Below are 14,597 nucleotides of genomic sequence, written 5' to 3'. Positions count from 1 at the left end.
CTGCCCTTTTGCAGACAGTGAAATGAGAGGGATTTAGCAAAGTTTCCCTGTGGATGGGATGGTTGGGCAGTGGCACTCACTTGACCTCCCAAAAATTGAGTCACTGTTTACTGAGCAGGAGAGGGGAAGAGGCAAGGCAGTGGGGCTCAGAGGCTTTGCTGATGTTGAGGTAAATCCTTAAGGGCCACAATTCCACATTAGCAACACTAGCTTTTGCATAGCCTCAGGATTAATTTCCTACACCCACCTTTGTCACAAGGATCAGTTTGCCTGGAAGAAGAGAGACTGATAGGGATTTCAGCAATCTCCCCGAGTTTTGATTCCCCCCCCCAAGGCAAGACAGGGGGCAGTGTCCATCACTGGTTCTTTTCAGGGAGCTGAAAACATGTATTTTCTGTCATTTAGTATGTGACACAACCCCAACATGAGAATTTGTTGTGAAAAAGGGGGAGATAATTATTTAACACCAATTTTGAACAGATAACATTTTATTTATTCCAGTCGGACACCGGTATTTACAAATACAAGTTAGTAAAACGTTTCACAAAACGAGTAAGATCCCACAGTAAATATTTATAGGTGCATAGTTCATGCTCAATTACTTTATATATATGTATATATGTATAGAAATATATTAACAACTTTCACAATAATGTTATCCTTTGACAGAAAAAGAAAGATCATAGGTAACAGTTAAAAAAACCTTGTGTCAGAAACAATACCAAATTACTGACAACCTGTCAACAAAACATGTACAGCATTAGAAATAAGGAGTAGACACTTAGGTGTTTTTTTATTTTATTTAAAAAAACTGCTTTCGGACTTTTTAGAACTTGAAGCCACAATATCCAGACAACAACAATGGCTCTGAGACCCAGACCTTCGTTCCAGAGGGAGGTTGGTCGCTGAAACGAAAACTGGACGCAGTTACAGATGCTCCGATCATTGCTGATGGAAGACTTCAAAAGACACTGTACAAACTATAAAAAGTAGTTCACGACTGGGCACATTGGAACTCAGCACTTGTACAGGACAGGATGTCTTTGCCAGCAGCTAACAGAAGGAAGAGAGTTGAATTCAAGCCTCGGGTTCGTAATCCTGGTATTCTTCCTGTTGGAAACAGCAACATCAACATTGAAGAAGGAAGAGGAGGAAGAAGAAGAGAGAGAAAACATCTCAATATATGATGTGCTAAAGGTAAAGGTAAAGGGACCCTGGACCATTAGGTCCAGTCGTGGCCGACTCTGGGGTTGCAGCGCTCATCTCGCTTTATTGCCCAAGGGAGCCGGAGTACAGCTTCCGGGTCATGTGGCCAGCATCACTAAGCCGCTTCTTGTGAACCAGAGCAGCGCACGGAAACACCGTTTACCTTCCCACCGGAGTGGTACCTATTTATCTACTTGTACTTTGACGTGCTTTCAAACTGCTAGGTTGGCAGGAGCTGGGACCAAGCAACAGGAGCTCACCCCGTCCCGGGGATTTGAACGGCTGACCTTCTGATCAGCAAGTCCTAGGCTCTGTGGTTTAACCCACAGCGCCACCCGCGTCCCAATATGATGTGCTAGTTCACACTAAGGTGGTACTTAGTTTCAGCTTGTTGCTCACTAGGAATGTATGGGTTAGAATGTTTTCAGGCATTTCCCTAAGCATCACGTCTCCTTCCCTAAGCTGGGCAGAAGCTTCCTGGACTTTAGGAAAGAGGCAGAAGCCCCTGTCCCATTATTGGCAGAATGTTGGAGCGTATGCAATAGCAGCCTCTTCCCTTTGAAAGGAGAAGCATCATGTCATGTTCTTCTGCATCACTTTAATGCACAGAGTGGGAAAATCTTATGGGAACTACTTTGCATGATGGCAAATACACCATCTTAATGGAGACAGTTCTTTAGAAAATTCTGTAACGCAGTGACATTCACAGTCCATTAAAGGCTAGAATTTTGTATTTAAATTTAAGTAGGTATACATCCGTAGGAACTTGACTGAAGAACGCAAGCTATTAGAGGGGAAAGTGCTTTGCAGGGAGAACAAAAATCTACAATTCTAAAACGGCTTTTGAGAAATGGTGTGCCCGAGGAAGCAGCCTGTGTGTGTCTTTTCACACTGAATAATAATATGAATCATGTTTGTGTTTTCTTTGGTACTGGTTTAGGATCTGAAATTAAAGTCCTTACACTGAATTTACTGGTATTATAAGATAAATCGGAAAGAAGGTGGCTCCCCCCCTTTTTTAATATGAATGTCCTTTTGAGTGAAGAATTTATCTTTGGCAGGCTTCCCCCCTCTCTTTCCATTACTGTTCTGGTATTGCTTTTGGGTTCTGTCAGTATGAGGAGCATAAAAATGGTTTTCATCCTAAGTAAGTGTTTTCACACCACCCGGGAGTACTGAGGGGGCATTGTTTTCTTTAAAAAGTTTTCATCATTAATACATGTTATTTTCCATCTACCGTCGGGGTTTGCAGTTCCACAGCGTAACCTTAGGTTACTCTGAACTAAGTATCTCTTTGTTCAGTGGGGTTTACACCTAGATAAATGTGCATGGGATTATGTATGTATGCATGTATGTATGTACAGTCATACCTCGGGTTACAGACGCTTCAGGTTGCGCTTCTTTGGGTTGCGGACCGCCGAAGCCCAGAAGAACCGGAATGAGTGGTCGTGCATGCGCAGAAGCACTGAATCGCAACCCGTGCATGCACAGACGTGACGCTGTGGGTTGCGGACACTGCGGGTTGCGAACGTGCATCCCGCATGGATCACGTTTGCAACCCGAGCGCCCACTGTTTGTATGTATGTATGCATGTTTGTTTTTATTCCATACTGGAGCAGTAAGTAGTGTGGTCTTGTGGAAGAGTGCAGGGCAGTGGGGGCAGGGCCTGCCCACCCATGAGGTGCGATGAATCCACTGCCTCAGGTGGTGGAAACTGAAGAAGGAGCATGGCTGTGGTCACCCCACTGTAAGGGACTGGGCAGAGGAGGCGTAGACCACCTTCCCATCCTGACCCTTCTAGGGATGAGGAAGAGGAAGACAGTATAGATTTACAACAAGGGTTTGAGGGAGGTCATAGCTCAGAGGCAGATGAGGGGAAAGTCGGGAAATCATAGGAGAGGCAGAGCAACACCCAGCTGACATGTTGTCGTTAGAAAGCATTCTAGACCCTCCATCTCCCAGAACCCGGCGAGCCTTAAAAGTAGGAGAGCAAAGAGCTCAAAGACAGAGGGCACAACGGCACCCATAGAGGAGGTGATGAGAATGATGAATGAGGAAGTGGGAGAGAAGGGGTGTGTGGAGATTCACTTGGGACAACACCATTATCCAAGAGACTGGGTTCTATAGCCTCTCTCTGTAAAGGTTGAAATAAAGAAAGGACTGTAATAAACTTTTCCTTGTCTTTATACTTTCCTGGGCAACCAGATGGGAGCCACTGACAGTATCCTAACACCCACCCACTCCACCATTGATGGAGAAGCAACAGCGAGATCTCACAAAAAATTCATGAGATTGTGAGAGATTTCAGTGAGATCTGGCAAGATGTTGCCAGAAACTGGCGCCACTGGCGCCACTGCTTCTCCATGGGTGGCAGCATATGGGGTGCCCACAGGTTTCTTCTGTGAGTGCAGTACATGTTTATTGACAAACTAGTTTCTAAATTTCTCCCAACACTTCAAGCATAGATGACTAGGACGTCTATCACGAGGTGCCCGTTAATAGTATACTCTGTGAGAACCCATCAAAGAAAGATTTTACCTCAGGAGGCATTTCATAGGCCTCGTTTTCTGGGTCTGCTGGCATGTCTGTGTTATCCATCATTCCTTCCTGCGGGAGGCCTTCTTCATTCTGCAATTGTAGACAAGAGGAGGAAACAATAGCATGGCAGATTTCTTCTTAGTTTAATTAGAAATGCAAACCCGTCACTTCCCACTTCCAATAAAGCTATTTGTTGCTCGGTTTGCTTAATGGAGTACTGAACATAAAATGTTCCATCGGTGCCACAGAGAAAGTGGAAGACAGAAATTTCCCTTAAAAGGAGAACTGCTCCTCATTTTTTCCATTTTAAATTTTGGTAAACATTTCAAAGATATTTAATGAAACCCGGAAGGCTAGTGGCAATGTGGGTGCAGCTGTTGTTTCTCACAGGCTTCCATATAAATTATAAATCCATCATGAAAATTAAAACAGTCCTTCTTACTCACAATGCATGTAAAGGTATATTTGTGCCAGTGGAAGTAATTCTGTCCTCCCCCTCCTCAACAGCCAGAAGGCCCTCATCTTGGTAGTAGAGCTTTGCATGCAGAAGGTCCCAGATTCACTACAGCATCTCCAGGAAAAAGATTCCTTGTCTGAAGCCCTGGAAAGCTGCTGCCACTGAGCTAGGAAGATGCATAATTCTGCATTGCAGAGGGTTGGACATATCCCCATAGCCCCTTCCAACTCTACAATTCTATGACTCAGTATAAGACAGCTTCCTAACAGATCTAATGGCTCTCTCTGCCCCAGCATGCACACTTAGTGCATGTACCCCATGAGCAGTTCTTCTACTGCAAACGTAGTCTGTTGGTGGTACATTGTTGTTTGCCTTGGCATAGATGGATTGATATTGGTGTGCCTGTGTAGTGTAGATGTTCTTAACCATGGACTAGATCACCTTTTCTGTACGTTGCAGCCCTATGATTCCCTGCTTAACAGCTTTAACAAGCTCCAGGCTCGCGAGATGCAGGAAGCCATAGATCATTTGAAAGCAGCAATTACTGGTAGGCCAAGACATATTTGACAGTCAAGATGGAGTAAACGGAGCTAACAGGGAAATCATGGGAAAGTGGCCCTTTCGTCCTAGGCTGAGATACCTAATGAGCTACTAGATGCAACATCCATCACTGACATATAGAACAGGCAGCATGCAAGCAGGTCCTCAGTCATACTTGGTTGATTGACCTGTCTCACAATGTCTTCTGATGGGGACCTTAATTCTAATTTAGATCAAGAACTTCGGCAGCAACATCTGTTTCAGTTTTATGTTCTAATTTTGCCAATTGGCTGGCTTGGTTTCTCCTACAAGTATTTGAAGCGGCTGCTCTTAAAACTGTTGCCTTAAACCAATTGAAATGAGATGAGATGACTTTAAGCCAGTGCTTTTTTCCTGGGGGTACTCAGGGGTACGCGTACCTCTAAACATTTTGTGAATCTAAGTTTGGCCTCATTGAGGGGCAGCATTTCAATATGAGTAGGAAAATGAGAGTACCCCTAAACATTTTTATTAACGGAAAAAAGCACTTCTTTAAACTATCACCAGCAATAGTCCTACAAGGGGCACTGAAACCCAAACATTTCCAAGTAGCCCAGAGATGGGCAGAGGAGAGGCAAACAAACATCCTTTGAGTACTTTTGAAAGTACAGCATAAAAATTCAACCACGTGTTCATGTAGGTGGGCAAAGCAATAGCTGCAGATAAAAGATCATGCATGCTATAATTCACTTTCTTTTCTTATATAATTAAGGACATGAACCAAAGGAATGCATCACTACTTCACCTATGGAGAATTCAGTCAAACCGCTGCACTAGAAAGTTTTAGAATTATAATCATGTTACGGCTATATATAGCACAGTCCATAGCACAAGCGACAAGCGAGTTGAAAGTTAAGATTTGATAGAGCCTTCCTTCCTTCCTTCCTTCCTTCCTTCCTTCCTTCCTTCCTTCCTCCTCCTCCCTTCCTTCCATCTGCTGTTGCCCCTGGTTAAATAGATTTGAAATGCTTCCAGAGCAATACAAATCCTACCAAACCTGTTTATTGGAGGTGACTGCGGCAAAGGTATGTGTATGACCACTCTTTGAAAGTGTCCATCTGTTGACTTTTTATGACCACTGCATATCCTGTTCCTTAAAAAATAACACCAGATGAATTAACTTTCATTTCCACACACTACCCACTTTAACATCTGCTTTATTGATTTTTTTTTTTTTAGTTTTCCTTAAAAATATATATGTTGGGTTGGATGTAAAGTCAGTTAATTGCACTTTAAATCTCACTGATTTCAAAGGCAACTAAATGCTACTAATTTAGTCTGTAAAGATAAAGGTAAAGGGACCCCTGACCATTAGGTCCAGTTGTGACCGACTCTGGGGTTGCAGTGCTTATCTCGCTTTATTGGCCGAGGGAGCTTCCGGGTCATGTGGCCAGCATGACTAAGCCGCTTCTGGCAAACCAGAGCAGCACACGGAAATGCCATTTACCTTCTCGCCGGAGTGGTACCTATTTATCTACTTGCAGTTTGATGTGCTTTCGAACTGCTAGGTTGGCAGGAGCAGGGACCAAGGAACAGGAGCAGGGACCAAGGAACACGGGGATTCGAACTGCCGACCTTCTGATCAACAAGTCCTAGGCTCTGTGGTTTAACCCACAGTGCCACCCACATCCCTTAATTTAGTCTGTATTGAACCCATAATAATTAAACATTTGTGAATTCCTGATGTTTTCCCCACAAGCTGCACAATCCTATGCCCGTTTATTCAGAGGCAAGTCTCACAGAGGTTCCTGGGGAAGTAGACAAAGGGTTGTGGTGAAAAGCTACTTTTGCACTAGTCATGTTGCATCCATTTGAAACCCCTGGCAAAAATTATCCCGAAGGTGGGTAAATTTGAAGAATTTGGTCTCCAAGGTTACAGATACCAATAACTTAAAATAAGACACAAAACAGCCCCCCTATTAAGAGTTGGGAGTATTCAGTAATTTTACTCTCCATCAGAATGCATATTGACTTTGAGGTTTGTGCTGATCACGAGCTTAACGTTTTGTGTCTGCCTTCCTCTTTCTTTTGAAAAGCAGACTTTCCTTTTGGCTTGCTGGGAATGAAATGCGTGTCAAGCAAAACCCACTTATAAATGGCTCTTGAGGTTCCACAAGAAAGAACATGTCTGCCTTCTAATGCCGTCTGTAGCGGGAAAGCAGAAGGCATCTGACTTTAGTAAAAACGGAAAGAACCATTTTTTGCTGGCTGAGTTGCAGGCAGAAAATCATAAACTACTGGGACCCACTAGATTTTCTAAACATACGCCTCAGCTACCTGACAGGTTATTCTGGACTGGTCTGTACTGAGCAAAGCAAAATGACCAGGGTCGTAGCATTCTGAGGCAGTAAAATGTGTCACTTCAGAGAGGAGATACTCACATTACTGAATGCTCCCTTACAGAAAAAGCTCCCTGCAATTATAAAACTAGCAGAGATGTGCATAGGCTGGAATTGAACCTCTGTCTGTTTGGCTGATATTTTTTTTAAAATCTTGTAACAGGCAGTTTGTTGCACATGGGGGAACATTCAAAAATGGAATCCCCCACATGCAGCCTGAAGTGGTACACTCCATGCTACCAGCTCTGGATTACAGTACCTGTAGACCAGACCAGATTCTGATGCACCTTGTAGACCAGACTTAAATTAGGTAGAAACGTGTGCATAAAAAATGAATATATTCATGAAAATAATTTGCAAAATTCATATTAGGAGAAATTGCTTGCAAAAGTGTGTACATTAGGCAAAACTGCAAACTAAAATGTGTTTATCAGGAGAAATTAATATTGAAATGCTGAAGAATTTTCATGAGTTTTTTTATAAAACAACAGTAGCAGCAGCAGCAACAACAGCCCCACAAATTGTGCTGAAATGTGGAGAACTGAATTTTAGGCTTGAAATATTGAGGAACTGAGATAATTGAAATGGACAGGTCTTCCCACCACTACTTTCACACAGTTTGGTCTTCTGTTGTGTTCCTGTCTAGCAATACTGACCTTGCTTGCTCCTTAAACTAGCAATTACTGAATTAACCCAGATCTTGACTTTTTGGATCCATGCCTAAGTGCACTCTCCAACCTGTTAGCTAAGCTCCTGACACTGTTTAAAGAATGAAACCCAATAGCTGCATCATCCTTTATTCTTCTGCAATTATTTATCCGTGCTAATAGAGCCTCCCCAAGAAAGCGTCTCTGCTGCCAATTAACTTTAATGAGAAAAGCTGGGTGTTTTTCTGACCATCAATGCAAGCAAATACAGTACACCTGCTGTTGAACATGTTTATCTAGCAAACAATCATTTTAGCATATTATATTTTAGATTATATTTTTTATGTTGTATCATTTGAGCAGTGTTATGTTTCTTAAAGTATCCTCAACAAAAGGTAATAGTGAATTGGGATGATTATTTCCACTAAGAAGCTGTGCTGAGCAGGCAGATAGATGCCTGTTCTCTCTTCAGTTAAGACCCCAGAATTAGCATAATTATTCCTGTTAAGCTTACATAAATCTACCTCTTTTAATCAGCAGAGTTTATAATAATTTCCTGTCTCCGGTTACTACTGTCTGGTATGCAATGAAATATTTAGCAGCTTTATTCGGTTACAAGTTCAGCATTTTCTTAATGAGACCATCTTGTTAAACAAGACCAACAGAATTTTTGAATTTTGGACACATAATATTCTCAGTTGTGTTTCTCTTTCTTACGTTCAGATACCTGGGAGAGGGACCCTGATGCAGAGGAGACCTTTATGAAAGTGAACCAGCTGGAGAGAGAGAGAGAGAGAGAGAGAGAGAGAGAGAGAATGGGGGTGAAGGGGAAGGGAGGAAAACCTGACTGCTCCTCCAAGGCCAGAGATTCATAGATTCATAGAATTGTAGAGTTGGAAGCAGTGGTGTAGAATGGGTTGCCAGTGCCCAGGGCCGTGAAAAAGCATGGTTGGGAGGGAGGAAAATGGATGGAATATGCATGTGCATTCAACTGCCTAACAGTGTCCGTGTCACCCAGGAGATTGCAGCCACAGAGATAAGAAAAGAAGAGTTGTTCTGCTGTCTGGAGAGGTCACTTCCTGGTCAGCATCCTGTTCTCATGGTGGCCTCCCAGATGCCTGCAGAAAACCCTCAAGAAGGAACCAAGCACAACAGTCCTCCAGTGGTTTACAGCAACCAGCATTTTCATGTTAGCATCAGACCATGGTTTAGTGCTATAGGGATGAGCCTGAGTGACCAGAAGCTTTCACTTTCATTTTTGGCTAACTGCAGTTCCTCATTTTGTCCGAATGTGCAATCTGTGTTAGTCTTAACTGGTACCCAGGGTCATTTAAAAATGCTGAGTTATTTTCTAAGCCAGTTAAGACTAACCACAGTTTGTTGGGGTGTAACAAGTGATTGTAGACAGAAGTGCCTGGCGTGCTCTGGTCCATGGGGTCACGAAGAGTCGGACATGACTAAACGACTAAACAGCAACAACAAACAAACAAGTGATTGTGGTTAGTTGAAGATGGAAGCGAAAGCTTCCAGTTTCCTCATCATGGCCATGCTGAAGGAGGTGGAGGGAACATGAGTTCTGAGGCTTATGCATATTATGCTAACTAGATCATTGTTCACGCATATATGCAGGCACAGTAATGACTTCAGTGTTTACAAATAAGCGAGTGAGTTGTATTTTCTAACATGCAAGACTTACTCCATGTATAATCTCAGACAAATGCAATTTCCAGATGAAACATTAATAAATATGTACTAAGGGGTGGCTAGGACTGACAAACACTCATGCTCTCTGGGTGCATTATTTGTCTTCTCAAAATGAGGTAAGAGAACTGTAATTGTGCTTACCTATGATTAATGGAGGGCAGTCCTTTGTAGAAGAAAATGCTGTAACCTCAGCTAAATTAGGCTACGGCAGGGAGGATTGTATTCTTGATTACGTGCTTATTAATGTCACTAGAAACACCCACATTTTATGCTGCCTGGCATGATTAGCTATTCAGAACATGAAATGTGTATTGCACAGAAATGGCTGGTTTTTTTTAAAAAAATGTAGTAGTATTTAAATACTATTTACACCTTCTTGAACTGTTCACAGTCTCTGTTTTCTGGTACCTCTAGGGATAAAATCAGTGTTCCAATTTTATCCCCATCTTTGCCTTTGCAGATGCTGTCTTTAAATGTTATCTGAGTTTCTAGCCTGCTATTTTTTTTCAGGGATCAGTCCTGTCCTCTAGGATCCAGATGGGTTTGCTACCAGACTGCTGTGAATAAGGCTGGCGCTATGGGGCTCCATACATACAACATTCTATTCTAGGACCAGAGGAGATTGAGCACAGCAACACCCCCATCTTGCATGCATTTAACATAGGCAATTTCAACCATACGCAGTTGAAGACAGGTTGGTGAGGGGAAGGAGAGGTGGGAGGAAGCTGGAAGCTCCAGAATTGGTGCAAAAGGAGCTATTAATTTCTCAGTCTTCCTTCCAGGGCAGGTCCCTCTCAGGGTGCCTTTGGATGGTGGCATGGCGCTTCTGGGACAATATGGGCACCACAATTTAAGAAGGATATTGACAAGCTGGAACGTGTGCTGAGGAGGGCAACCAAGATGGTCAAGGGTCTGGAAACCAAGTCTTATGAGGAACGGTTGAAGAAGCTGGATATGTTTGGCCTGGAAAAGAGGATATGATAGCCAACTTCAGATATCTGAAGGGCTGTCACATGGAGGATGGAGCAAGCTTGTTTTCTCCTGCTCCGAAGGGTAGGACCCAAACCAATGGCTTCAAGCTACAAGAAAGGAGATTCCGACTAAACACCAGGAAGAACTTTCAGACAGTAATAGCTGTTTGACAGTGGAATGGACTCCTTCTAGAAGTGGTGGGATCTCCTTCCTTGGGGGTTTTTAAGCAGAGGTTGGGTGGCCATCTGTCTTGGATGCTTTAGTTGAGATTCCTGCATTGCAGGGGTTTGGCTTAGATGACTCTTGGGATCCCTTCTTGGTTTTGGCATGGTTACTGAGGAGAGAGCTTAACCACAAGTCCTGGTTCACTGTGCCAAACCTTGACTTAGCACAACAGCAAAGTGGCACCACATAGGGTGCCATCTGGGACACCACATAGTAAGCCATAGGCTTGCTGTGTTGTGTGAACAAGGACAGTGTATAAAAAACAGAGGGGAGCCTTAAAAAATGAGCAGTGATGATGGTGGGAAACTTAGTGCAGTAATCCTGGGGCATTTTACCTGTGTGAAATGTCAGACTCTTGACCACCACCCATGCCATTTAACCTGTTGTTGTTGTTTAGTCGTTTAGTCGTATCCAACTCTTCGTGACCCCATGGACCATTGCACGCCATGAACTCCTATATTCCACTGCCTCGCACAGTTTGGTCAAACTCATGCTGGTAGCTTCGAGAACACTATCCAACCATCTCGTCCTCTGTTGTCCCCTCCTCCTTGTGCCCTCCATCTTTCCCAAAATCAGGGTCTTTTCCAGGGAGTCTTATCTTCTCATGAGGTGGCCAAAGTATTGGAGCCTCAGCTTCACGACCTGTCCTTCCAGTGAGCACTCAGGGCTGATTTCCTTCAGAATGGATAGGTTTGATCTTCTTGCAGTCCGTGGGACTCTCAAGAGTCTCCTCCAGCACCATAATTCAAAAGCACCTATTCTTTGGCGATCAGCCTTCTTTATGGTCCAGCTCTCACTTCCATACATCACTACTGGAAAAACCATGGCTTTAACTATATGGACCTTTGTTGGCAAGGTAATGTCTCTGCTTTTTAAGATGCTGTCTAGGTTTGTCGTCGCCTTTCTCCCAAGAAGCAGGCGTCTTTTAATTTCGTGACTGCTGTTACCATCTGCGGTGATCGCCATTTCACCTAGCGTGACTCATTACAGAGAGAAGGGCAGTGATAAGTGCATAAGAATAGCCCTGCCGGATCAGGCCAGTGGCCCATCTAGTCCTGCATCCTGGGCCCCCAATGGGCAACCAGATGCCTGTGGGAAGCGCACAAGAGCCCTCTGCCATCCTGCAATTTCCAACAACTGGCATTCAGAAGCATTGCTACCTCTGACCACGGAGGCTGAGCAAGGCCATTATGGCAAAAGATACATGAGGTAGGGGAGCCAACAAGCACTTTGAGCATTATTCCCTGCTGAACTGTAATGTTATGCTGTATAAGGAGAGAGTAACAGCCACAAACTGTGTTTGAAAATCTGCAGTACACCTAAGAAAAGGCTCTTGCTGTTGTTGAAGTGGTTGCTCTGCAGTTATTGACATTGTGAGTTTCTCTCTCAAGAGTTCCCTTAGGTACAATGCATACACTAACGTCCGTCTACCAGGATGGTGTTTAACATTTCTTCCAGTTGAAAGAAAAGGCATCACTCGGTTGGAGAAAGTACCTGCTGTGATGATTAGAACATGAAAGCTTTTTGGATTCTCCCCAGCACTCGTAAACTACTAGGGTAAAGTGTGAATACAGTGGTAACCTTGGGTTACAGGCGCTTCAGGTGACAGACGTTTCAGGTTACAGACTCCGCTAACCCAGAAATAGTACCTTGGGTTAAGAACTTTGCTTCAGGATGAGAAAAGAAATTGCGTGGTGGCGGCGGGAGGCCCCATTAGCTAAAGTGGTACCTCAGGTTAAGAACAGTTTCAGATTAAGAACAAACCTCCAGAATGAATTAAGTTCTTAACCCGAGGTATCACTGTATTCAAGGAGATGAGCATGCAAGCTAACAAGCATTTCACTTAGCTGATTACCCTCCGGAAGCAGGCAAAACCTTATTATTGGCTTTAAGGGTGCAGGTTACATCTGCTACTAACTTGAAGAGTGTGCATGATTGGCTTTGCCAGTCTTCCTGCTCCAGAGCCACTGGGCTTTTTTTATGTTATCATAAAACCATTCCATTCCTCTTCTTGGCATAGAGAGACAGTGGGGTGTACTGGTTAGAGTGTTGAAATAGGACCTGGGAGACCAGGGTTCAAATCCCCACTTGGCCATGGGGCTCATTGGGTTATCCTGGGCTAGTCACTGCCTCTCAGCCCAGCCAACCGCATATGGAGAGGTGGAGAGCCATGTGCATCACCTTAAGCTTCTTGGGGGAAAGTAATATAATATACTTCCGCACATACCGCACATAGTTAAATTAAAGGTGTGGTGTGACAACCATAAACTTAAGATAGCTTTAAAAGGAAATTCACAGAATCATAGAACCCTTCCCAACTCTTTTTTGAGGTGAGGTGACCAGGGCTATACACAGTACTCCAACTGTGGTTGCGCAGTTCGTATAACTGCATTATGATCTTGGCAGTTTTTATTTTCAATTCAAAGGAATTTGCCTTTTCCACAGCCACTACACACTACTGTCCATCACACATTATTGTTCTTCACACCCAACCATGATTTTTTAAAAACACATGCTGTGGGCAGCAGAGAGAGCAAGAAGGAATTTCCCTGGGTTCACCATAATTATTTGATGGCATTACATAATCTGAAAGATGATCACTGGGTTCCATCAGCTGAGGGTATATGACTGAAAACCAAATAGGAAGTTAGGCTATGCAGACCACAAGTACAGTAGGAGCAGCCTGAGGATAATAATCACAACTCTCCCTCCCACAAGTAACATTTGCGGTTGAGCTAATGAATACTGACAAGCTGTCTAGAATTATGTAGCAATACCAGCTTTTAAGAGCATGCTGGCGCTGATACAGGACTCCACTTGTGTGCATTCTCTCACATTTGCATAGATGGAAGAGAGATATACCGTATTTTTTGCACCATAACACTCACTTTCTTCCTCCTAAAAAGTAAGGGGAAATGTCTGTGCGTGTTATGGAGGGAATGCCTATGGGTGGCATGCCTACGGATTTTCCTCCTCTAAAAACTACGTGCGTGTTATGGTCGGGTGCGTGTTATAGAGCGAAAAATACGGTAACTGAAGGAACGGGTGGCTTTACACATAATTCCGAAGCAATGCCAGTGACTGATTGTGCTTGGAACATAACATACAGAAACAGGCTTCCTTTCCTCTCTATTATTTGTTACAGACCGGTTTGAATGGTAGGAGGAACCAGCTGGGGAACCCCAAGGAAAGAAGGCTCAGAGCCCGGGGATTGGTAGGACAACAAGGAGTGGACAGAGAGAGAAGACTGGGAGGAGAAGGTGTCAGAAGCTGAAGTGGTAACAGGGCTTAGTGATCAGGGAGAGTATGTGGCAGAGAGAAGCCTGGAATCAGAATCAGAATCTGCAGCAGGAGAGTAGAGGGTGGGGGTAAGAGGCAGAGATGAGTCAGGCTGGTGAAGAGACATGGGTGTTTCCCACTCCTGCTGCGACCAGCTCCTCTCCTCCACTGGTCTCCCATAACCTGAAGAGGTATGACAGGCAAGAGGATGGAGGCTCAGATTACCTGGAAAGGAACCAGGGGAGGAAGAGACTTATGGAGCTATGGGAAGGCAGGTGTGCTGGGCCAGGGGTAACCCGAGCAACGTGGCCCAGATCCGGTCCCAAATCCAAGGGTTCCACGATGAGTCAGTCCAAGAGGACCAAGGCAGAACACGAGGCAGGAAATCAGGCAAGGTCAGGCACAGGCACAGGCAGGCTCTGACAAACAGCAACTTTGCTCCCACAACCTGGGGTGGGGTCCAGCAGCCTTTTATCTCTGTCGGGGTAACAGCCGGTCCTGATCCCCCAGTGACTCACCTCCCTGTCTCGCCCAAAGGCGAGCACTCTTCCTGCGAGTGCTCAGGTCTCTCCTTCTCTCAGACATCAGTCTTTGCAGCTCGGAAGATGTTGGTGGGTTACTAGACCCAGAAGCCACCTCAGCCTCTCCTGA

General features: G+C 44.2%; 1 protein-coding gene across 1 annotated transcript in view; it reads right to left on the bottom strand.

Annotated features, from left to right (window-relative positions):
* Window positions 1–470: 470 nt before the first annotated feature.
* Window positions 471–14,597, bottom strand: part of SNCA (synuclein alpha) — a 46,795-nt gene continuing 32,668 nt past the window's right edge. The window contains exons 5-6 of the mRNA XM_053404090.1: window positions 3,745–3,834; window positions 471–1,110 (exon numbers count right to left, since the gene is read on the bottom strand). Coding sequence (XP_053260065.1) covers window positions 1,078–1,110; window positions 3,745–3,834 — 123 coding nt within the window. The 3' untranslated portion in view covers window positions 471–1,077. The remainder of the gene's footprint in view (window positions 1,111–3,744; window positions 3,835–14,597) is intronic.

The sequence above is a fragment of the Podarcis raffonei genome, chromosome 9 (genome assembly GCF_027172205.1).
Source record: "Podarcis raffonei isolate rPodRaf1 chromosome 9, rPodRaf1.pri, whole genome shotgun sequence".
Classification (NCBI taxonomy): Eukaryota; Metazoa; Chordata; class Lepidosauria; order Squamata; family Lacertidae; genus Podarcis; species Podarcis raffonei.
This window is presented reverse-complemented; position numbering and strand designations above follow the sequence as displayed.